The 25,344-nt window shown below is 38.5% G+C and overlaps 1 protein-coding gene and 1 long non-coding RNA gene across 2 annotated transcripts in view; both read right to left on the reverse strand.

Annotated features, from left to right (window-relative positions):
- The window catches only part of LOC128651681 (uncharacterized), a 42,314-nt gene extending 34,027 nt beyond the window's left edge, over nucleotides 1–8,287 (reverse strand). The window contains exon 1 of the long non-coding RNA XR_008401160.1: nucleotides 8,178–8,287. This is a non-coding gene — a long non-coding RNA (uncharacterized LOC128651681). The remainder of the gene's footprint in view (nucleotides 1–8,177) is intronic.
- A 7,520-nt stretch (nucleotides 8,288–15,807) lies between these two features.
- Nucleotides 15,808–25,344, reverse strand: part of LOC128652373 (maestro heat-like repeat-containing protein family member 1) — a 29,457-nt gene continuing 19,920 nt past the window's right edge. Inside the window, exons 4-8 of the mRNA XM_053705312.1 lie at nucleotides 24,858–25,012; nucleotides 24,588–24,693; nucleotides 23,447–23,598; nucleotides 16,082–16,216; nucleotides 15,808–15,868 (exon numbers count right to left, since the gene is read on the reverse strand). Coding sequence (XP_053561287.1) covers nucleotides 15,808–15,868; nucleotides 16,082–16,216; nucleotides 23,447–23,598; nucleotides 24,588–24,693; nucleotides 24,858–25,012 — 609 coding nt within the window. The remainder of the gene's footprint in view (nucleotides 15,869–16,081; nucleotides 16,217–23,446; nucleotides 23,599–24,587; nucleotides 24,694–24,857; nucleotides 25,013–25,344) is intronic.

Consider the following 25,344-nt stretch of genomic DNA (forward strand, 5'->3'; position numbering starts at 1 on the left):
CAATGGGATGTCTGTCAGCAGTGAACTTGTACTTTCGCTATGGTCAGACTCCCATTGATTCCTATGGGATCCGCCGCCTCCAGGGGTGGCGGATTGAAAACCAGGTACGCTGGGCCGTAAAAGTGCCGAGCGTACCTGCTAGTTTTTTGATAACTAGCAAAAGTAGTGAGAATGTGCCGCACTTGTGTGCGGAACATCTGGAGTGACGTAAGAATCGATCTGTGTCAGACTGAGTCCGGCGGATCGATGCTTACGTCACAAAATTCTACTTTTGCCGGTCTCGAGCCTTTGATAACTAAGGCGTATCAGCCTCGCCACAAATACGCTGCGGAATTCCAGCGTATTTGAGGTTGACGGCTTGATAACTAGGCCCCTAGATGTTCTAGTTCACGCCTATATTTTGTATGGGGATTACACGGCAGCTTGTGATATACTCTTTCGTCAGAGAGCTGATTGTATGCCTCCTGAAAGTAGGAGAACTACTATGTTGCCACCTTTATCCGCATTTCTAATGACAATATCCAGTTTTAAAATATATTTCTGTACCATCTTATGATAGGAATTACTCATGGGACCCCTATATTGGATAGGATAAAAATCTGAATAGATTTTTTGTGGGGGTAATAAATCTTGGGGCGTCATTTGTATGGAACCTCCACTGTATAATTCTATCAGCGTTGTCACTGTGCATGCATCAACAAAAGATAGATGAGGCCCTATTTCACTACTATTTATAAGAGGTAAACTCACCATGGAGCTTTCTTCATTAGAATTAGTAAGAGCAAAAAACCTTTTAAGGGCAAGCTTACGAACTAATTTGTTAATATCCAAAAAGGGTGTTGAAACTGGAAAATTTACTAGTGGGTGCAAACCCTAACCCTTTAGATCAGTGTTTTTCAACCAGTGTGCCCCGGCACACTAGTGTGCCGTGAGAGATCCTCAGGTGTGCTGCGGCAGACTGACAATAGTGTGACATATTTTTTAAATTTTGCTTGTTTTTTTATTCTGGGCCGTTTTTTTATTTTGAGTGAGATGATGACTGAGGGTAACTGCACAGCGGCAGCTCGCCTCCCCGACCCGTGTTCACACTTGGAAGGAACCCCCACCCACCCCAACACGTGTCTAGTGCCGGCTCTACACGCAGCACCATGTGACACTTCAATCCCCCATGCATGCTGTCGCAGCTTTGCTCCTCCTCCAGAACAGTTCCAGCCAGATCACATCCCTCACGTGATCTTCTCAGCACAAGGAACATGACCGGAGGACTGGAGACTCACTGGAGAGGAAGAGGGAGGAGCCAGCCAGGCGCTGTGTGGACTCGGAGTGTGTGCAGAACTAGCATGGGGGAAGGAGCAGCACTGGCTGGTACAGTCTGGTAGTGGCACAGAAAGTGTGACAAAGTCAGAAGATAGAGAAGGTCTGAATCTGGGGAGTGGGGTTTCAGGAGTGTTAGTGTGTAATAATTATATCATGTTGTTTGTAATTTGTGTGTGCTGTGGAAGTTGACTGCAGGTCAAATCATATCCTGAAAAAAACATAACCAAGCACCTCCATTATGATTCACTGTTTAAGGAGTGTAACGTTCAAAAAAAGTCCTCAAATTTACTGTTACCACCTTTATATCTTCTTTCTTGGTAATTTGGGTGTGCAAGTTGACTGCTGGTCAAATATCACTAAAAAAAGCATAACCAAGCTAGCACCTCCATACTTTTACATAATTTTACTAGAGTTCAGGAGGGACCCTTTTTTAAGATTCCAAGAAAAGAAATAGGTCAATAGAATTAAGTAAATTAGTTTATATATGTATTGTATCTGCTGTCTGAATTGTTTTGTGTCATGTATGTGTGTGTGCATGTATGTATGTGTGCATGTATGTGTGTGTGCATGTATGTATGTGTGTATGTATGCATTTGTGTGTGTATGCGTTTGTCTGCGTGTGTTTGTGTGTATATGTATGGCATCATTTACAACCATGACATATTGACATTCATTCACAGACAATCATTATGATTGTTTGGGAATGAATGCCAATATGTCATGTATAGTTTGTAGGAGGCATGGCATGACAGCACAGCACAGTACAGTGTGTGTGTGTATATATATATACTGTATTAGGCTACAATGTGTGATTTTGTAAAATTTTGGGATGGTGGTGTGCCGCAGCATTTTTTAATGTAAAAAAGTGTGCCACGGCAAAAATAAAGATTGAAAATCACTGCTTTAGATAACACACTGGTTTCTACAACCATCATTATTTATAGTCTCCATATTACTTATATTCTCAGTAGTAGAAAAGTCACTATTAATTAAGGTCCCTTCTTTTTTTGGTTTTCCTTTGCCTTTTGGTTCGCCATCTTCGTCTATTCCTTTTATTTGCAGTGTGGTTTGGCGTGTTTTCGGGCATACTACTTGTGTTGTTGTAACCACTCTTCCCCCATGGTATCCTGTAAGAAATCACAAGAAAGAGAGGGAGAAGAGGAAAGAGAAGATAGAGAATAAGAAGAATAGTTAAAAGAATAAGAAGTGCCTGAAAAACAGGCTTCTGAATCAGTTGTATCCCCTTCTGATGCACTGAAGGTCACTTTTCTTTTGACTGTTTTCTTTAGAATGGACTTAGGAGTGTTCTGCATGGCTCCCTCTTTGGGCTGATTAGATTTTTTATTATTGTTACTGTTGTTCACTTGGATTTTCTTCAAATTTCTGTTAACTCTTTGTTGTCGGCGCACAGCAGTCTAATTATAGACTCTTTGCTGCTCATAATCTTCTTTATCTCTTTGGATTTTTTCCCCTTTTCTAATGGCTTTCTCCTTATCTTGTTTAGTAATAATGTCACTCATTTTATTATTCAAGGTGATGTATTTAGAATTATCCTCAAATCGCTTGAAGTCTTCTTTTAGTGATGAAATATTAGGTGCCAACTTAGAAAGTTTTTTATTTTTTACTCTTATTAGTATATTAATGAGTTTCAATGAGCACTCAGTGAGAGAAAGATTCCACTCATCCATGTCTTCAAGGTCCTCAAAATGAAAAGAGGGGTATTTCTTTATTCATAACCCTCTTGGGATTCTCTGTGTCTGCAAATATTTCGTAAAAGCGACAATGTCCCACATCAGTCTGAGGTCTGTGATAAGAGTTTGTTCTAATGATTTAAACTGAGTTTTCATTTCAGGATTTTCAGAAACCACATTTTCCATTGTAAAGATGGTATAAAAAAAATTCTTGTCTGGTATTGATATCAAAAAAGTCCTCATGGTTTATTATTGGAGGTACTGAATGGTTAATAACATTAACCGTATTTGTGTCTAATGGATCTGACATGCCTGTATCTATGCCTGCCATGTCTGAGTTGCGTAAAGTATTTGTATAAAAAAATGCTTTCATACACAATACACTATACAAAATGTATGTGCAGCACCCCTCTAATACGTGTTGGGCAGAGCGGAGCAAGTTTGGATATATTTATAAACAGGTGAGTGTCGATCATGCATCGACTTACTTGCGTTTGTCAACAACAGAAATTGCAGTGGATTATAGCAACGAGCATAAAGGCACCAAGTGACAGTTTCAACCTAAAAAAAGTTGTACTCACGTAAGTCTTACGTCTTATGCCGAACAAATCACCCAGGATCTGTAGAGAAGGATTCCGATGCAGTAGCTGAAGAGAGACGCACAGATCCCAGCACCTTCCTACAGCTCCAAACATACAGCGGAATTGAACCCGCTGATCAAAAAAAGACCAACACGGAGTACCATAGCAGCGGTCAAATTAAGCCGCAAGAGAGATAATGCGAGAAAGGGGAAGCAGACACTACTAAGAGGTGCTGGATAAACAATAAGCTTTTACTTGTTGTTGTTTAAAGAGGACTGTAACTTAAACGTTATCCATGTTGTACTCTGGACATTCATAGGCCAAAGGTGTCAAGCAAGATCTAATCACTGACTGTGTATGGTAACGTTGGTTAAATCTGTGGAAGTAGAGATATAGTCAGTCTTGGCTCAAAAGGTGGAAACCTTAAATCCTAATGCTTTGAAGGAGGAATGCATTGCCAAAGGTGTGCGATTATCTTTTCAACTGAATGCAATAATTGGAATGGGCTACGAGAATAGCTGAATTGGTTCGCAAGAATCTCTCACTGGAGAGGGAGGTGCAGTGATGCTGAAGGAGGAGGGCTTACTTAATGCTGCCAAGCTACTCATTTGTATACAAGCTCTCGACAAAGGGAGTCCCAGGAGGGGATTGTAAGCTGCTCTCTCTCTAAGGTCACGTAAGCATTCCTTGTACTTGCATTGCATTAAGGACTAATCACTGGTCCAGTTAGACCTTGTGTGCGGTGAAAGCCGTGGTCATTTACCGGAAAGATTATTCTGGACAGTAGTCTATATGACTTTACCTTTGTGCTTACACAGCAAAATCTTCTGTTACCGCCTATGTTTTAAAAGGCTAATTAGCCTCAGATGTTTATGCAGCAAATTGTATGCTGACTTACCTATGAATGCTACATTCCCTAATCTTTGTTACTAATACCCAAGTATTACCTAGATTATTTAGATAACAATCAGATAGATTACGAGTTTTGCGTTATGAGTGAAAAAGCCTCATAACGCTGCTTTTTCACTACCGCTGGTATTATGAGTCTTGCAGGTACAGCTGTACCGCACACTTTTTTGGCAGTCACGCAACATAACTACCGCAGCTTTCAAAAAGTCCTTTTTCAATGGGACTTCCATAACGCCGGTATTACGAGTTTGCCTGGGAGGCCAAAAAGTGAGCGGTACAGCCAATACTGTCAAGATCCATACCGTAAACTGAAAGTCAGTAGTTATGGCTTTTATGTTACAGAGCCGTAACATAAACTCATAACTAAAGTGTTAAAAAGTACACTAACACCCATAAACTACCTATTAACCCCTAAGCCGAGGCCCTCCCGCATCGCAAAAACTATAATACAATTATTAACCCCTAATCTGCCGCTCCGGACATCGCCGCCACTATAATAAACATATTAAACCCTAAACTGCCGTACTCCCACATCACAAACACTAGTTAAATATTATTAACCCCTAATCTGCTGCCCCCAACGTCACCACCGCGATTATACTAAAGTTATTAACCCCTAAACCTAACCCTAAGTTTAACCCTAACGTAACCCTAACACCCCTAACTTTAGTATAATTAAAATAAATCTAAATAAAAATTACTATCATTAACTAGATAATTCATATTTAAAACTAAATACTTACCTATAAAATAAAACCTAAGCTAGCTACAATATAACTAATAGTTACATTGTAGCTATCTTAGGTGTTATTTTTATTTTACAGGTAAGTTTGTATTTATTTTTACTAAGTAGACTAGTTAGTAAATAATTATTAACTATTTACTAGCTACCTAGTTAAAATAAATACAAATTTACCTGTAAAATAAAACCTAACCTGTCTTACACTAACACCTAACATTACACTACAATTAAATAAATTACATTAAGTAAATACAATTAACTAAATTACAAAAAAGTAAACTCTAAATTAAAAAAAAAAAAACTAAATTACACAAAATAAAAAAGAAATAATCAAATATTTAAACTAATTACACCTAATCTAATAGCCCTATCAAAATAAAAAAAGCCCCCCAAAAATAAAAAAACCTAGCCTAAACTAAACTGCCAATAGCCCTTAAAAGGGCTTTTTGCAGGGCATTGCCCCAAAGAAATCAGCTCTTTTACCTGTAAAAAAAATACAAACAACCCCCCCAATAGTAAAACCCACCACCCACACAACCAACCCCCCAAATAAAATCCTATCTAAAAAACCTAAGCTACCCATTGCCCTGAAAATGGCATTTGGATGGTCTCTTTTACATTTCCCAAAGACCCTAATCTAAAAATAAAAGCCACCAAATAAACCCTTAAAAAACCTAACACTAACCCCTGAAGATCCACTTACAGTTTTTGAAGACCGGACATCCATCCTCATCAAGCGGGCAGAAGTCCTCAACGAAGCTGGGAGAAGTCTTCATCCAAGCAGCAAGAAGTGGTCCTCCCGGCAGGCAGAAGTCTTCAACCAGACGGCATCTTCTATCTTCATCCTTCCAATGCGGAACGGCTCCATCTTCATGACATCCGGCGGGGATCATCCTCTACTGAAGATCCGGCAGGGATCATCCTCTACTGAAGAATGAAGGTTCCTTTAAGGGACGTCATCCAAAATGGCGTCCCTTGAATTCCGATTGGCTGATAGAATTCTATCAGCCAATCGGAATTAAAGTTGAAAAAATCCTATTGGCTGATCCAATCAGCCAATGGGATTGAGCTTGCATTCTATTGGCTGTTCGAATCAGCCAATAGCATGTGAGCTCAATCCCATTGGCTGATTGCATCAGCCAATAGGATTTTTTCAACTTTAATTCCGATTTGCTGATCAGCCAATCGGAATTCAAGGGACCCCATCTTGGATGCAATTCCTTTATAGGAACCTTCATTCTTCAGTAGACGTCGAAAGAAGAGGATGCTCCATGCCGGATGTCTTGAAGATGGAGCCGCTCCGCGTCGGAAGGATGAAGATAGAAGATGCCGTCTGGATGAAGACTTCTGCCCGCCTAGAGGACCACTTCTTGCCACTTGGATGATGACTTCTCTCGGTTTCTTTGAGGACTTCTGCCCACTTGGATGAAGACTTCTCCCGGCCTGATGAGGATGGATGTCTGGTCTTCAAAAACTGTAAGTGGATCTTCGGGGTTAGTGTTAGGTTTTTTTAAGGGTTTATTGGGTGGGTTTTATTTTTAGATTAGGGTCTTTGGGCAATGTAAAAGAGCTAAATGCCCTTTTAAGGGCAATGTCCATCCAAATGCCGATTTCAGGGCAATGGGTAGCTTAGGTTTTTCAGATAGGATTTTATGTGGGGGGTTGGTTGTGTGGTTGGTGGGTTTTACTGTTGGGGGGTTGTTTATATTTTTTTTACAGGTAAAAGAGCTGATTTCTTTGGGGCAATGCCCCGCAAAAGGCCCTTTTATGGGGCTGCATTACAGAGTTTTACACTCCATTATTGCAGGTGTTAAGCTTTTTTATAGCCGGCTCTCCCCATTGAATTCTATGGGGAAATCATGCACGAGCACGTAAAACCAGCTCACCGCAGCGCTGGTATTTGGGTGTGGTATGGAGCTCAAAGGAGCTCAACGCTGCAATATTGCCGGCTAACGCCGGGTTTTAGCAAACCTGTAATACCAGCACTGTTAAAGGTGAGCGGTGGAAATAACTTGCAAGTTAGCAGCGAGGCAGCCATAACGCAAAACTCGTAATCTGGCAGAATATTTTTAGGAATAGAATGTATATGGATACTTTTGTTTGTTTCTTTTTGTTGATGTGTCACATGGAAATTCTTCGTTTGTAGCTATCCTCTTTTTCTTCTTATTTAAAGTTAAAAATAATCTAATTTAAAGGGTCTTCACCACTACCTGTCAAAAGGCATATAACACATACCAGGCTTTCTCAGCCTAAATTGGGATAAGAATTGTTCTCTCTCTGTTTATTTAAATGTATATATATATATATATATATATATATAGAGAGAGAGAGAGAGAGAGAGAGAGAGAGAGAGAGAGAGAGAGAGAGAGCTGGTATGTGCATTCACACTCCGTCAAACAGCTGCCAGGGTGCTAGTGAACTTCAATACAAGCGAACAAAAAAACTTGCACTCTCTGGTCTTTTCAAAAGTATTCCTTTACTGTGAACAGTGACGTTTCGGGGACAAAGTATCCCCTTCCTCAGACCTGGGATACTTTGTCCCTGAAACACCACTGTTCACAGTAAAGGAATACTTTTGAAAAGACCAGAGTGTGCAAGTTTTTTGTTCGTATATATATATATATATATATATATATGATTAATAAATTTATATTGCTATCTCAAATATAATGTCCCTTTATTAGACAGGCACAGGAAGCCAAATAAACTAGACTGTCCCAGGAGAAATGGACAGTTGGCAACTACAGTATGATTAATGTTTTTTTGTTTTTTTTTCCTTGCGCATTACTTTAAGGAAGATATTGTCCAATAAAAATGTTTTGGATTATTTTAATTTGTAACATATTTTTTTCTAAATAATCTATATTAATCGCCACTTAAAGCGCATAGGTTGCACTACTCATAGTATAAAGATGATGAAGTGTTTTGAACATATACCTCAGAGAAGAATGCAGTCACGGCAGTGCTTCTGGCAGGATCTGATGTTTCTAGGTGGGGCAGGAGATCATTGCTTAATGCAACTAAATGTTCTCTAAATTCATCTCCTGACTTAGCCATGTATCTAGATAACAAAAGGTTTTTATATATTATATTTATTACTTTATTTTATTGGTTTAATTAAATATATCACAATTCCATACTGAAATCACAATCTCACAGAAAGCTCTGGTAGCAATGCATTATATTATTCAATGTGTAGGTTATTATTTGCAGTGAGAAGGAAATTAACCCCTCAGTGACCAGACCACTTTTCCATTTGTTGACCGTTTGGGACCAGGGATATTTTTACATTTCTGTGGTGTTTGTGTTTAACTGAAATTTTCCTCTTACTCATTTAATGTACCCACACATATTATATACCGTTTTTCTCGCCATTAAATGGGCTTTCTAAAGATACCATTATTTTTTATCATATCTTGTACATTCTTATAAAAAAAAAAATATAAAATATGATGAAAAAATGGAAATAAACACACTTTTTCTAACTTTGACCAACAACCACCAAAAAACACCCACGCTAAATAGTTTCTAAATTTTGTCCTGAGTTTAGAAATATCCAATGTTTACATGTTCTTTGCTTTTTTTCAAGTTATAGGGCAATAAGTACAAGTAGCACTTTGCTATTTCAAAACCATTTTTTTTTCAAAATTAGCTATAGTTACATTGGAACACTGATATCTGTCAGGAATCCCTGAATAACCCTTTACATGTTGAAAAAAATTTTTTAGTAGACAACCCAAAGTATTGATCTAGGCCCATTTTGTATATTTCATGCCGCCATTTCATTGCCAAATGCGATCAAATGAAAAAAATTATTAACTTTTTTACTAACTTTTTCACAAACTTTAGGTTTCTCACTGAAATTATTTACAAACAACTTGTGGAATTATGGCACAAATGGTTGTAAATGCTTCTCTGGGATCCTCTTTGTTCAGAAATAGCAGACATTTATGGCTTTGGCATTACTTTTTGGTAATTAGAAGGCCACTAAATGCCGCTGCGCACCACACGTGTATTATTCCCAGCAGTGAAGGGGTTAATTAGGTAGCTTGTAGGGAGCTTGAAGGGGTTAAATTTAGCTTTAGTGTAGTGTAGTAGACAAACCAAAGTATTGATCTAGGCCCATTTTGGTATATTTCATGCAACCATTTCACCTACAAATGCAATCAAATAAAAAAAAATCATTAACTTTTTCACAATTTTAGGCCTAGATTTGGAGTTTGGCGGTAGCCGTGAAAACCAGCGTTAGAGGCTCCTAACGCTGGTTTTAGGCTACCGCCGGTATTTGGAGTCACTGAAAAAAGGGTCTAACGCTCACTTTTCAGCTGCGACTTTTCCATACCGCAGATCCCCTTACGTAAATTGCGTATCCTATCTTTTCAATGGGATCTTTCAGACTCCGGTATTTAGAGTCGTGTCTGAAGTGAGCGTTAGAAATCTAACGACAAAACTCCAGCCGCAGAAAAAAAACAGGAGTTAAGAGCTTTCTGGGCTAACGCCGGTTCATAAAGCTCTTAACTACTGTGCTCTAAAGTACACTAACACCCATAAACTACCTATGTACCCCTAAACCGAGGTCCCCCCACATCGCCGCCACTCGATTAAATTTTTTTAACCCCTAATCTGCCGACCGCCACCTACGTTATACTTATGTACCCCTAATCTGCTGCCCCTAACACCGCCGACCCCTATATTATATTTATTAACCCCTAACCTGCCCCCCACAACGTCGCCGCCAGCTACCTACAATAATTAACCCCTAATCTGCCGACCGCAAAGCGCCGCTACTTAAGTTATCCTTATGTACCCCTAATCTGCTGCCCCTAACACCGCCGACCCCTATATTATATTTATTAACCCTAATCTGCCCCCCACAACGTCGCCGCCAGCTACTTACAATAATTAACCCCTAATCTGCCGACCGCAAAGCGCCGCCACCTACATTATAGCTATGTACCCCTAATCTGCTGCCCCTAACACCGCCGACCCCATTATTATATTTATTAACCCCTAATCTGCCCCCCTCAACGTCGCCTCCACCTGCCTACACTTATTAACCCCTAATCTGCCGACCGGAGCTCACCGCTACTATAATAAATGTATTAACCCCTAAAGCTAAGTCTAACCCTAACACTAACACCCCCCTAAGTTAAATATAATTTTAATCTAACGAAATAAATGAAATCTTATTAAATAAATTATTCCTATTTAAAGCTAAATACTTACCTGTAAAATAAACCCTAATATAGCTACAATATAAATTATAATTACATTGTAGCTATTTTAGGATTAATATTTATTTTACAGGCAACTTTGTAATTATTTTAACCAGGTACAATAGCTATTAAATAGTTAAGAACTATTTAATAGTTACCTAGTTAAAATAATTACAAAATCACCTGTAAAATAAATCCTAACCTAAGTTACAATTAAACCTAACACTACACTATCAATAAATTAATTAAATAAAATACCTACAATTACCTACAATTAAACCTAACACCACACTATCAATAAATAAATTAAATACAATTCCTACAAATAACTACAATGAAATAAACTAACTAAAGTACAAAAAATAAAAAAGAACTAAGTTACAAAAAATAAAAAAATATTTACAAACATAAGAAAAATATTACAACAATTTTAAACTAATTACACCTACTCTAAGCCCCCTAATAAAATAACAAAGACCCCCAAAATAAAAAATGCCCTACCCTATTCTAAATTAATAAAGTTAAAAGCTCTTTTACCTTACCAGCCCTGAACAGGGCCCTTTGCGGGGCATGCCCCAAGAAGTTCAGCTCTTTTGCCTGTAAAAAAAAACATACAATACCCCCCCCCAACATTACAACCCACCACCCACATACCCCTAATCTAACCCAAACCCCCCTTAAATAAACCTAACACTAAGCCCCTGAAGATCTTCCTACCTTGTCTTCACCTCACCAGGTATCACCGATCCGTCCTGGCTCCAAAATCTTCATCCAACCCAAGCGGGGGCTGGCGATCCATCATCCGGTGGCTGAAGAGGTCCAGAAGAGGCTCCAAAGTCTTCATCCTATCCGGGAAGAAGAGTAGATCCGGACCGGCAACCATCATCTTCCAAGCGGTATCTTCTATCTTCATCCGATGAGGACCGGCTCCATCCTGAAGACCTCCAGCGCGGATCCGTCCTCTTCTTCCGATGACTTCCCGACGAATGACGGTTCCTTTAAGGGACATCATCCAAGATGGCGTCCCTCGAATTCCGATTGGCTGATAGGATTCTATCAGCCAATCGGAATTAAGGATAGGATTCTATCAGCCAATCGGAATTAAGGTAGGAATATTCTGATTGGCTGATGGAATCAGCCAATCAGAATCAAGTTCAATCCGATTGGCTGATCCAATCAGCCAATCAGATTGAGCTTGATTCTGATTGGCTGATTCCATCAGCCAATCAGAATAGTCCTACCTTAATTCCGATTGGCTGATAGAATCCTATCAGCTAATCGGAATTCGAGGGACGCCATCTTGGATGACGTCATTTAAAGGAACCGTCATTCGTCGTTCAGTCGTCGGGCAGGATGGATGTTCCGCGTCGCAGGTCTTCAGGATGGAGCCGGTCGTCATCGGATGAAGATAGAAGATGCCGCTTGGATCAAGATGGTTGCCGGTCCGGATCGCCTCTACTTCCCGGATAGGATGAAGACTTTGGAGCCTCTTCTGGACCTCTTCAGCCACCGGATGATGGATCGCCAGCCCCCGCTTGGGTTGGATGAAGATTTTGGAGCCAGGACAGATCAGTGATACCTGGTGAGGTGAAGACAAGGTAGGATGATCTTCAGGGGCTTAGTGTTAGGTTTATTTAAGGGGGGTTTGGGTTAGGTTAGGGGTATGTGGGTGGTGGGTTGTAATGTTGGGGGGGGGGGGTATTGTATGTTTTTTTTTACAGGCAAAAGAGCTGAACTTCTTGGGGCATGCCCCGCAAAGGGCCCTGTTCAGGGCTGGTAAGGTAAAAGAGCTTTTAACTTTATTAATTTAGAATAGGGTAGGGCATTTTTTATTTTGGGGGTCTTTGTTATTTTATTAGGGGGCTTAGAGTAGGTGTAATTAGTTTAAAATTGTTGTAATATTTTTCTTATGTTTGTAAATATTTTTTTATTTTTTGTAACTTAGTTCTTTTTTATTTTTTGTACTTTAGTTAGTTTATTTCATTGTAGTTATTTGTAGGTATTTTATTTAATTAATGTATTGATAGTGTAGTGTTAGGTTTAATTGTAGATAATTGTAGGTATTTTATTTAATTAATTTATTGATAGTGTAGTGTTAGGTTTAATTGTAACTTAGGTTAGGATTTATTTTACAGGTAATTTTGTTATTATTTTAACTAGGTAACTATTAAATAGTTCTTAACTATTTAATAGCTATTGTACCTGGTTAAAATAATTACAAAGTTGCCTGTAAAATAAATATTAATCCTAAAATAGCTACAATATAATTATAATTTATATTGTAGCTATATTAGGATTTATTTTACAGGTAAGTATTTAGCTTTAAATAGGAATAAGTTATTTAATAAGAGTTAATTAATTTCGTTAGATTTAAATTATATTTAAGTTAGGGGGGTGTTAGTGTTAGGGTTAGACTTAGCTTTAGGGGTTAATACATTTATTATAGTAGCGGTGAGCTCCGGTCGGCAGATTAGGGGTTAATAAGTGTAGGCAGGTGGAGGCGACGTTGTGGGGGGCAGATTAGGGGTTAATAAATATAATATAGGGGTCGGCGGTGTTAGGGGCAGCAGATTAGGGGTACATAAGGATAATGTAAGTAGCGGCGGTTTACGGAGCGGCAGATTAGGGGTTAATAATAATATGCAGGGGTCAGCGATAGCGGGGGCGGAAGATTAGGGGTTAATAAGTGTAAGGATAGGGGTGTTTAGACTCGGGGTACATGTTAGAGTGTTAGGTGCAGACGTAGGAAGTGTTTCCCCATAGGAAACAATGGGGCTGCGTTAGGAGCTGAACTCGGCTTTTTTGCAGGTGTTAGGTTTTTTTTCAGCTCAAACAGCCCCATTGTTTCCTATGGGGGAATCGTGCACGAGCACGTTTTTGAGGCTGGCCGCATCCGTAAGCAACTCTGGTATCGAGAGTTGCAGATGCGTTAAAAATGCTCTACGCTCCTTTTTTGGAGCCTAACGCAGCCATTCTGTGAACTCTCAATACCAGAGTTATTTTTATGGTGCGGCCAGAAAAAAGCCGGCGTTAGCTACGCGGGTCGTTACCGACAAAATTCTAAATCTAGCCGTTAGGTTGTAAATTCTTCTCTGGGATCCCCTTTGTTCAGAAATTGCAGACATATACGGCTTGGCATTGCTTTTTGGTAATTGGAAGGCCGCTAAATACCGCTGTGCACCACACTTGTTTTATCCCCAGCAATGAAGGTGTTAATTAGGTAGCTTGTATGGTTAATTTTAGCTTTAGTGTAGAGATCAGCCTGACCCCTCTCAAACAGCTCTCTTCCCTCCCCACCCCACAATTGTCCCCCCATTTTAAGTACTGACAGAAAGTCTGCCAGTACTATAATAAAAGGCTGCTTTTATATAAATATATATATATATATATATATATATATATATATATACTGATATATATACTGTATATGTATATGTAGGATCCCCTTTTATACCCAACCTCCATGATCCCCTTCAAACAGCTCTCTAACCCTCCCCCCTCTGCCTATTTGCCGCCATCTTAGGTACTGGCTGTCTGCCAGTACCCAGTTTGCCTCAATTTATACATTTAAAAAAAATAAGAAAATTAATTTCTGTAGTGTAGCTTCCCCCCCCTCATTACCCTCCCCCCCCTCCCCCTCCCAGATCCCTTTCCCTCAATGGATCCCACATAGGATCCACCTCATTGCCCTTCCTCCCTCTTCTCTCTTTCCCCCTCACTTCCTGGGTCTTTTTTTTTTTCTTTCCCATCTGAGTAGCATGGTGTAGTGGTCCCGCCCTCCTCCCACCCCTCCTGCGATGGGCCGCCCACCCACCTCCCTCTTTACGCTCCCACCCACCAACGATTGGCACCACCGCTGTCCGAAGCAGAGAGGGCCACAGAGTGGCCCTCTCTGCATCGGTAACTCTGCAAATCTATTTCTACAATGCCCCACTCATAGGGCATGCAGAAATAGTGCAGTCTTGCTATTTTGAGCGAGATCACAACAGAGAGAAGGCCAGGACAGGGTATGACGCTGGTCATTAATGGGTTAAAGGGACATTAAACCCATTTTTTTTTTCTTTAATGATTCAGATAGACCATGCGATTTTAAGCAGCTTTCTTTTTTTTAAATTTCTTTATTTTAGATCCAACAAAGTAAACAAAATACAACTTGCAAGTTATATGACACGCAGGGCTGCAAAAAAAAAAAGCAGAGTAAAGAAGCGGAGAAAAAAGCAGCAAAAGAATTTCTTTCTGCCTGTTACATTCACTTTGTTGGTGTTTTACTTTTAATAATAAAATAAACATGTGTTGAATTATCTCATAATCATGTAATTCTTCTTGCAGCCAATCATTTCTAATAGGATACAACAGATTTTTATTTTGAGTTTCCTATCCCCTAGTATCTGAATTTAAAACTCCTCTTAAACCACATGGATTGGTTCATCATTAATGATCAGTATCAATGATAGGAAGAACCAATATACTTTATCCTGTCTATACCTCATACAAGTATAATAACTATAGTCCAACAAAATAACAAAATATATATAGAAAAAAAAGGGAAAAGGGGGATTTAACATTCTCCTTCCCTCTTTCACTACTCTAGCCATATTCTTGGGAGAACCTCACATTGTACCAGAGAATGGAATGCATTCAGCTTTTTAAGTGGTGCAATTAGTTGTAGTTGTAACTCTATAGAATATGTTTGTATTGGCCCTAACCACTTCCCCAAATAGCTATTTAAAGCTTTCTCTATATTAGATAATATAAGGTATTGTTCCATAGTTATAAGATCTCTTATTTCTATTGAGAACCTAGAGAAAGGGGGGGGGGTATTGTTAGCTTTCCAGACGGCTAAGATAAGGTTTCTTCCTAATAGTATAACTGAGTTGATCAGTTTGTGACTTCTGTGTCTATCTGCAGCACATAAAAAAAAGATAGTTTTCATATCCATGCAGAAATCCCTTTTTAGAGCCCTATTGAGACAATAATTGACTTTGTTCCAAAATTGTCTGATTTTCGGGCAATACCTTTAAGCAGATTTCTAATTTACTCCTATTATCAGTTTTCTTCATTCTCTTGGTATCTTTATTTCAAAAGCAGAAAAGTAAAGCTTAGGAGATGGACCATTTCAGCACCCTGGATAGCGCGTGCTTATTGGCCACCAGCAAGCAAGCATAACCCAGGTTCTGAACCAAAAATGGGCAGTCTCCTAAGATTTGCATTCCTGCTTTTCAAATAAAGATACCAAAAGAACAAAGAAAAAATGATAATAGGAATAAAGAAGAAAATTGCTTAAATTTGCATGCTCTATCTGAATTATTAAAGAAAAAAATTGGGTTTAGTATCCCTTTAATTGTAATTAACTACAGCAATGGAAACACAAATAATATAATCAAGAAGCTCTTTAAGTGGTATATATCTGAACTGCAAAATAAAGCCAACACAATCACAGTATAAATGCTTTTCAAATATTTTTTTTTTCAGATGGTTTTGTAATGTGGCACTTAACTGCTGATAATACTATACATATATAGAAAAAACAATATCAAATGTACTACTATTGCTATAAATTTGGAATATTTTCTACATGTGAAACAATGTGAAATAATATGTTTGCTGCATGCTCACTGTACTTACCTTGTAAACAAGCAAATTGCTTTGTAGAAGTTATTTGGACACTTGGGTTGCTGAAAGCAGCTGTTCTCTAAACACTGCCTGGCATCGCCATCTTTACAGTGCTCAAGGGCCCTTCTTAAGATGTCCATTGCCGCACTAGCCAGGAAGCAGAAGGGTGAATTAGTGAAGAAAAGTATATGTTTGTCAACTGTAGAGTTATTGGGTTAGCTTACAAGTGGAGCGCTAAATTATCGTGCGCCCGCAAACAGGCAAATTCACCCATTTACGGGCGCACAATAAACAACCAGCCACTACAAGTGACTGGTTATTGCTACGGCGAGCTTGCGGTATCAGTTAGTGCTAAGAAAATTAACCAGAGATCAGATTTTGAGACTAGTTAATTTTCTAAAAGTTCCCCAAATGGCCCCAAAATAAAGTATAGTAATCTTTATTAAAAATATAAAAATGGTAGCATCTTTATTTTTTTAATAAAGTAACTGCAAAAAGCAGTTATAAGGGGCAAAAAGAGGCAGCGGAGGGGTGTTAGAAAAAATATATTGCGGTCTATGGGAAACTGTGTGTTCCCTGTAAATATATATGTATATGCTTATATACATATATATATATATATATATATATATATATATATATGTATTAATATGTGTATATACACATATTAACACATAAATATATATATCTAGATGCAGGAGGATCAGGAGGGAAGGTTATTGGTACAAGGTTAAGAAGTGCCAAGAGAAAAGGGAACAAAAAGTGATATGTAACCTAAAGTGATCATATTCTATCTGAGGCAGAGGAATTGTCAAAAGAATTCAATTTTGTACCATCATATATACCAGGTGATCTAGAAGTAGATTTTGAATTATTTAAGATGCAGAGGCTTCTGGCAATCAGGGAGAAGTACCACCTCCTTGTGTGTTTACGCCTAGGTTTAACCTGGTTACTCAGCAATTGAAACATTCGGTGTACAAGTATTGGGTCACTTTATCCACTGATGATTCCTTCAAGGGGGTATTTAAGGCCCGTCCTCTGATTGGATATAGAAGAGGTAAAAGTTTGAAGGACCTCCTGGTTCGAACGGATCCTGTGGATAGCTATAATGCAAGAAGTTGTGAAATTACCCCAGGGTGCCATCAGTCTGATAGGTGCACCACTCGCAACAGTTTGATTTTTGGTTATTCCTTTGATCGTCCAAGGACTGGTAAAAATATTTACTTGAAACAGAGATTAACGTGTTCATCTCAAATGGTGGTCTATATCATCAAATGCCCATGTGGACTTACCTATGTGAGGAAAACTGAGCGTCCCCTGAAGGAGAGGATTGCCAACCTTGGGCGCGATCCGATATAGATCGCAGTTTGTGGCGCAAGCGAGGGAACCGGCGTCGCCCGCAGTTTCAGCTCACAACTCGGGCGACGCCGGTTCTCTCGCTTGCGCCGTAAGTCTGACAAACCAGCGATGTCCAGAAATCTGCGTAAGTACAGATTTTTGGAGTCGCCAGTGACTTGCGCCACGTTAGAAACTGCCGGCGCCTATAAAACCTGACTAAAGTCTAAAACACCCGCACTGTCTAACACGCCTCCCTAACATAGCCCGACAAGTCTAACACGCCTCCCTAACATAGCCCGCACTGTCTAACCCTCTATCCGCTATCCCCCCCTCACTATCCTAACAATAAAAAAGCTATTAACCCCTAAACCGCCGCTCCCGTACCCCGCCGCAACCTAATAAAATTATTAACCCCTAAACCGCCGCTCCCGTACCCCGCCGCCAGCTATATTATATCTATAACCCCCTAAAGTGAGCCCCTAACACCGCCACCATCTATATTAAAATTATTAACCCCCAATGTAAGCCCCTTACACCGCCGCCATCTCTATTAAAATGATTAACCCCTAATTTAATCTACCTACCCTGCCGCCAGCTATATTATCTATGTTAACCCTAAGTATATTATAGTTAATATAGGTATTACATTATATATATTAACTATATTAACCCTAATTATATTAGGGTTAATATAGTTAATATAGTTACTATAGTATTTATATTAACTATATTAACTCCCCTAACTAAATTTATATTAAATTAATCTAATTCATTTATAAACTAAAATATTCCTATTTAAATCTAAATACTTACCTATAAAATAAACCCTAAGATAGCTACAATATAATTAATAATTACGTTGTAGCTATGTTAGGGTTAATATTTATTTTACAGGTAAATTGTTAATTATTTTAACTAGGTATAATAGCTATTAAATAGTTATTAACTATTTAATATCTACCTAGTTATAATAATTACCCAATTACCTGTAAAATAAATCCTAACCTAAGTTACAAATACACCTACACTATCAATAAATTAAATAAACTACAAACATCTATCTAAAAATACAATTAAATTAACTAAACTAAATTACAAAAAAAAACAAACACTAAATTACAAAAAATAAAAAAAGATTACAAGATTTTTAAGCTAATTACACCTATTCTAAGCCCCCTAATAAAATAATAAACCCCCAAAATAAAAAAAATTCCCTGCCCTATTCTAAATTAAACAAATTTCAAAGCTCTTTACCTTACCAGCCCTTAAAAGGGCCTTTTGTGGGGCATGCCCCAAAGAATTCAGCTCTTTTGCATACAAATACAATACCCCCCCCCCATTACAACCCACCACCCACATACCCCTATTCTAAAACCACCCAAACCCCCCTTAAAAAAGCCTAACACTACCCCCCTGAAGATCTCCCTACCTTGTCTTCACCACACCGGGCCGAACTCCTGATCCGATCCGGGCGATGTCTTCCTCCAAGCGGCAAAGAAGAATTCTTCCTCCGGCGATGTCTTCCTCCAAGCGGCAAAGAAGAATTCTTCCTCCGGCGACGTCTTCCTCCAAGCGGCAGCAAAGTCTTCATTCTTCCGGTGGCATCTTCAATCTTCTTTCTTCGCTCCGCCGCCGCGGAGCATCCATCCCGGCCGACTACTGAACTTGGAATGAGGTACCTTTAAATGACGTCATCCAAGATGGCGTCCGCCGAATTCCAATTGGCTGATAGGATTCTATCAGCCAATCGGAATTAAGTTAAAAAAATCTGATTGGCTGATTGAATCAGCCAATCAGATTCAAGTTCAATCCGATTGGCTGATCCAATCAGCCAATCAGATTGAGCTTGCATTCTATTGGCTGATCGGAACAGCCAATAGAATGCGAGCTCAATCTGATTGGCTGATTGGATCAGCCAATCGGATTGAACTTGAATCTGATTGGCTGATTCAATCAGCCAATCAGATTTTTTTAACTTAATTCCGATCGGCTGATAGAATCCTATCAGCCAATCGGAATTCGGCGGACGCCATCTTGGATGACGTCATTTAAAGGTACCTCATTCCAAGTTCAGTAGTCGGCCGGGATGGATGCTCCGCGGCGGCGCAGCGAAGAAAGAAGATTGAAGATGCCACCGGAAGAATGAAGACTTTGCTGCCGCTTGGAGGAAGACGTCGCCGGAGGAAGAATTCTTCTTTGCCGCTTGGAGGAAGACATCGCCGGAGGAAGAATTCTTCTTTGCCGCTTGGAGGAAGACATCGCCGGAAGAAGAATTCTTCTTTGCCGCTTGGAGGAAGACATCGCCCGGATCGGATCAGGAGTTCGGCCCGGTGTGGTGAAGACAAGGTAGGGAGATCTTCAGGGGGGTAGTGTTAGGCTTTTTTAAGGGGGGTTTGGGTGGTTTTAGAATAGGGGTATGTGGGTGGTGGGTTGTAATGGGGGGGGGGTATTGTATTTGTATGCAAAAGAGCTGAATTCTTTGGGGCATGCCCCACAAAAGGCCCTTTTAAGGGCTGGTAAGGTAAAGAGCTTTGAAATTTGTTTAATTTAGAATAGGGCAGGGATTTTTTTTTATTTTGGGGGTTTATTATTTTATTAGGGGGCTTAGAATAGGTGTAATTAGCTTAAAAATCTTGTAATCTTTTTTTATTTTTTGTAATTTAGTGTTTGTTTTTTTTTGTAATTTAGTTTAGTTAATTTAATTGTATTTTTAGATAGATGTTTGTAGTTTATTTAATTTATTGATAGTGTAGGTGTATTTGTAACTTAGGTTAGGATTTATTTTACAGGTAATTGGGTAATTATTTTAACTAGGTAGATATTAAATAGTTAATAACTATTTAATAGCTATTATACCTAGTTAAAATAATTAACAATTTACCTGTAAAATAAATATTAACCCTAACATAGCTACAATGTAATTATTAATTATATTGTAGCTATCTTAGGGTTTATGTTATAGGTAAGTATTTAGATTTTAATAGGAACATTTTAGTTTATAAATGAATTAGATTAATTTAATATAAATTTAGTTAGGGGTGTTAGGGTTAGATAGAGTTAATATAGTTAATATAAATACTATAGTAACTATATTAACTATATTAACCCTAATATAATTAGGGTTAATATAGTTAATATATATAATGTAATACCTATATTAACTATAATATACTTAGGGTTAATATAGATAATATAGCTGGCGGCGGGGTAGGTAGATTAAATAAGGGGTTAATCATTTTAATAGAGATGGCGGCGGTGTAAGTGGCTTACATTAGGGGTTAATAATATTAATATAGCTGGCGGCGGTATAGGGGGATTAGGTTAGGGGTTAATAATTTTTATATAGGTGGCGGCGGTGTAAGGGGTCAGATTAGGGGATAGATAAGGTAGATGGCGGCGGTTTTAGGGGCTCACAGTAGGGGGTTAGTTTATGTAGATGGCGGCGGGGTCCGTGAGCGGCGGTTTAGGGGTTAATAACTTTATTAGGGATTTCGGGGGGGGGGATCGCGGTTGACAGGTAGATAAACATTGCGCATGCGTTAGGTGTTAGGTTTATTTTAGCAGCCAGTTTAGGGAGTTACGGGGCTCCAATAGTCAGCGTAAGGCTTCTTACGGCTGCTTTTTGTGGCGAGGTGAAAATGGAGTAAGTTTTCTCCATTTTCGCCACGTAAGTCCTTACGCTGCATATTGGATACCAAACTGCGCGGGTTTGGTATACCTGCCTATAGCCCAAAAAACTACGGGCGACGGCAGAAATATACGCGCGTAACTTCTAGGTTACGCCGTATATAGGATACCAAACCCGCGCAAATATTGGCGTCGCCGGCTTTTGCGGGCGACGATTTTTATCGGATTGACCCCCAGAGGTCAACCATAAGACAGGGACTGAAAAAGGGCAAGAGTGAACACCCAGTGGCGATGCATTTTGTTCAAGAGAAGCATACAGTGGCTGACCTGTGCTGTATGCCAATTGACCAAGTTAAGAAACCCCAGAGGGGAGGTGATGCAAACAAACTATTCCTTTGAAAAGAGACTGAGTGGATTTACAAATTGTAAACAATGGCACCGTGGGGTCTCAATAAGCAGATCTGGCTGTCATGCTTCTGGATGAAAGATAATGTTGCTACTTAAGTGGTTGTAATTATGAATTTGTCATTATGCTATTTAATCCTTCATCTAGTTTAGTGCATCAGTATGGTGATTGCATAAACATTTTGGTGAAATAATGAATTTAGATGGATTAAACACAATTAGGTTTGTAATAGTGATGGTCAATAATGTATATATTTTCAGTATGTTTCTGTTATTAGTAGTAGGAGGCATCATCTTCTTTTTCTTTTTTTTTATAAAACAGCTGTCTGTCGCCATGATGGCAGGAGCATGCCTTTTTTTTTGTATTGGTTTCCATGGTAACGGCCTTCCGTTGTCGAGCTTGATTCCTGTTGCTAGCAAATTTATTTTCAAGTATTGCATATTTAGTTCACGCACGGTTAGTGATTTTTGGAGCTTTTTATTTTTTGCCTTTACCTGATGGTGTACGATGTTGATCAAGTTACACTTTTTCTGTGTAACAGCGGTGACGTCATCACCGGAAGTTGTTGCCTGCTGTTCTGGTTTGAGCTGCAAGATGTGTGGCAATATTCATTTGGGGATATTTTTTAAGGTGAGTGGGTTTATGTTTGTTAGAAAGCTATTACTGTATCCTTGACAAAGGTCCCAGGGGGAGGACCAAAACGTTAGATGTAAGGTAACACCACAATGTGGCAATAAAGTGGTGACTTTGATTAGAAAATCGGGTGCGAGGTGATTTTTCTTTGATTGTGTTTGGGAGACTCAGCACCGGCTTCTTAGAAACAACAGGGAGTGCAGAGGTTGTGTGGAATTATGTATATATACATATATATTTACATGTGCTGCCCATCACTGCGTAACTTACCCCCTTTGCTGCACTGGTTCACATGCCGTGTCTTACGGCATGAGACCGAGGTTCCCACTGGAACCTATGGAAGCGTGCTCTTGTGAGTGCATTGCTTCCATGCAATGCGAATGTGAGGTCGCGTTCGCATTACACCTAACTCGTAATACCAAAGTACATTAGTGTGCGCTGGTATTACTCAGTTGAGCACAAATATTGTTTTAGCGTAAGCGATATTTTGCGCTCAACTCATAATCTGGCCCATTATCTTTAATAATTAATTTAATTTTTGGAGTGTATTCTCAGGTAGAGTGGAGTTTTATCATTTTAACCAGTTACAATTTCGGTTTCCTTATATGTTTATTGTGATGTTGGCGTTAAAGGGACATAAACCCGAACATTTTCTTTCTGTATTTAGATAGAACATACACTTTTAAACAACTTTCCAATTTACTTCTATTATGAATTTTCTATGTTTTCTTTTTGTCCTCTGTTGAAAAGCAAAAAGGTCAGTTTTGGAGTGTGCACATGTCTGCAACCCTATATGGCAGCAGTTTTGCAAGAATGTTATACAAGAGTACTGTGGCAGCACTGTTTCCTGCCATGTAGTGCTCCAGACGTGCACGCTACCTATCTAGATATCTCTTCAACAAAGAGTAGCATGAGAAGAAAGCTAATTTGATAATGGAAGTATGCTGAAAACGTTTTAAAAATTGTATTCTCTCTGAATCATGAAAGATAAATTTTGGATTTCCCTTTAAAGAATATACTATATCCCCCATTTATTACTGTAGTACTTTAAATTTGCCTTAAATTTGTAAGGCTACACAGAGCAAGAAGCAAAATAACAGATGGAGGAAGATGGTAGGAAGAGATAATCAAAGATCGGGTCCCGCACCTGCGCACCTGCAACTATTGTATTTAGTTTTGACTTTTTAAACTCCTAAATGTATAATCTAAAACTATCTCTGCCCTTTAAAAGATATAAAATGTTTAAGATTAACTTTTTCAACATATTTCTCTCTTTTGAATGCCACCTATGTTTATATTTATTAATAAACAATACGTATAACATAACATCTATAACAATGAAGCTAAGTATTTGACAAATCTTAGAGACTTACACCAACAATTTGCTTGCTTGATCGTCATTAAAATTGTCCCCGATAGTCATGATAAGGAATTTAAGGACTGTGCTGTAGAGTTGGGGAAATGTTTCATGAATCCATTCAGGATTATTCAATGCAGAGATGATTTCCCGCATGGCTGATATTGCCTAATAGAGTAACAAAACATTTTTATAAGATCATTGAAACAGGAACATTTTATATAAAATAATAAATATGTAAAAACATGGTCACATTCTTCTACTCTCTTAAAACAATAGCATTGATCAACTTTGAAAAATGTAAAGATGTAAGAATATGATTAATAAAATAATGTAGGAAAAAATGCTAAACTTAAGGGACATAATAAAACTATAGAAAAAGTCTCAAATACTCTATTGCATTTTTTATTGCACTATAGCATGTCTCTAACTAAGGGCTCACTTCCACTGAACCATAAAAAATGGAGCCGTAAGCTAAACAGCTAAAAGTAGTTTACGGCTCCATTTTAGTACCAGGTTTCCATTAAAATATTTTGCACATTGCGTGCAGTCGCTCTTTTTGTGTAGGTGTAAGTTAATGTTGTGTTAACACTTCCATCTGACATCAGATTTCTTGAAAATCGATTGGTTGCTAAGCTGGTTGTAATTTTTTTCAATGTTTCGACTGCTTCCAACAATGTATTAATGGTTTGCACTTTTATTGAAAACCAGATATACGTTTTCTCTAAATGCCTTCTAATACTTTCCATGGGATGGGAGAATATTTTTGGAAGCCAGACCACAGCTGCTGATATTGAGGTATAATGCAGTATCGGAAGCAGTCGATAAACAACCTCACACAAACCTAATTACAGCTCAATGGAAACGAGCCCAATGTGGTTATGGTCTAGTTTTGTTCTGGGGTATTAACTTATTTCTTCCCTTAATCTAGACACATGTAGCATAGTGGGTAGTCATCAATCTGGAAGTGGAAGTGCATTGCCACTCTGGATCAGACTAAATATATAGATGTGGGTTCCCACTGACGTTCACACAAGGGGTACAACTAATGTTTTGTGATTGATTTTTTATGCCCTATCTGTATTGGATTGTATTCAAGACAGGACTATATTATTTATAGTATACCACATACAGACTGTTCTCTTTGTATACCTTACCTGTTCTTGCATATTCCCCTGCTCAGTATAATCAATTAACGTCTGCAGTACAATCGGTGTTGATACTGGACTCGCTGCTAAGGATTTCCACATCAGACAAGTGTCACTGAAAGCAAAATCTGGGGTCAATTAACTGACCATTAATGGATCTCTTACATGGTGTTGTAAGTGTAACTTGTGATATGTTGAAACACATATTTGTGTAAATGAAGATAGGTATATAAAATGTTTCTGTTTTTATTGTACTGTATGAATTTGGTAGAAATATACCTGCTGTAGGGTAGAGGCTCCTCCAGTAGTTTGTCGGTCACTTCCACTGGGCACCATGTTGTTAAAAAGTGCAGAGCCTTTAGCACATTAGACTTGGCATCCTGATGTTTAATTTCTTTGAAATGGACAGTAATAATGTCTAATACGACCAACACCTGAAAAAATTATTTTAAAAAATGGCTCTAAGGTACATTTACACAGACCTCTCTGTGCATAAGAATGTTGCAGAATGAATTTATGACTTTAAAAAATACTATGACAAACTTAAACCTATAAAACATCCAATAAAATCTAAAAATATATAAGATCTCTATACTTTTTCTAAGAATGTATGATGTTTTTGAGATATCCATTCTATTCATTCTGATTTCTTTTGTATATAATATCTGAAATTCAATTACTTTATATTCTACTTATCACCCTAACATGTAATTGAAAGAAACCTTTTAGAACCTGATAATAATAAAAAAATCAACTAAGAATTAAG

The sequence above is a fragment of the Bombina bombina genome, chromosome 3 (assembly GCF_027579735.1).
Source record: "Bombina bombina isolate aBomBom1 chromosome 3, aBomBom1.pri, whole genome shotgun sequence".
Lineage (NCBI taxonomy): Eukaryota > Metazoa > Chordata > Amphibia > Anura > Bombinatoridae > Bombina > Bombina bombina.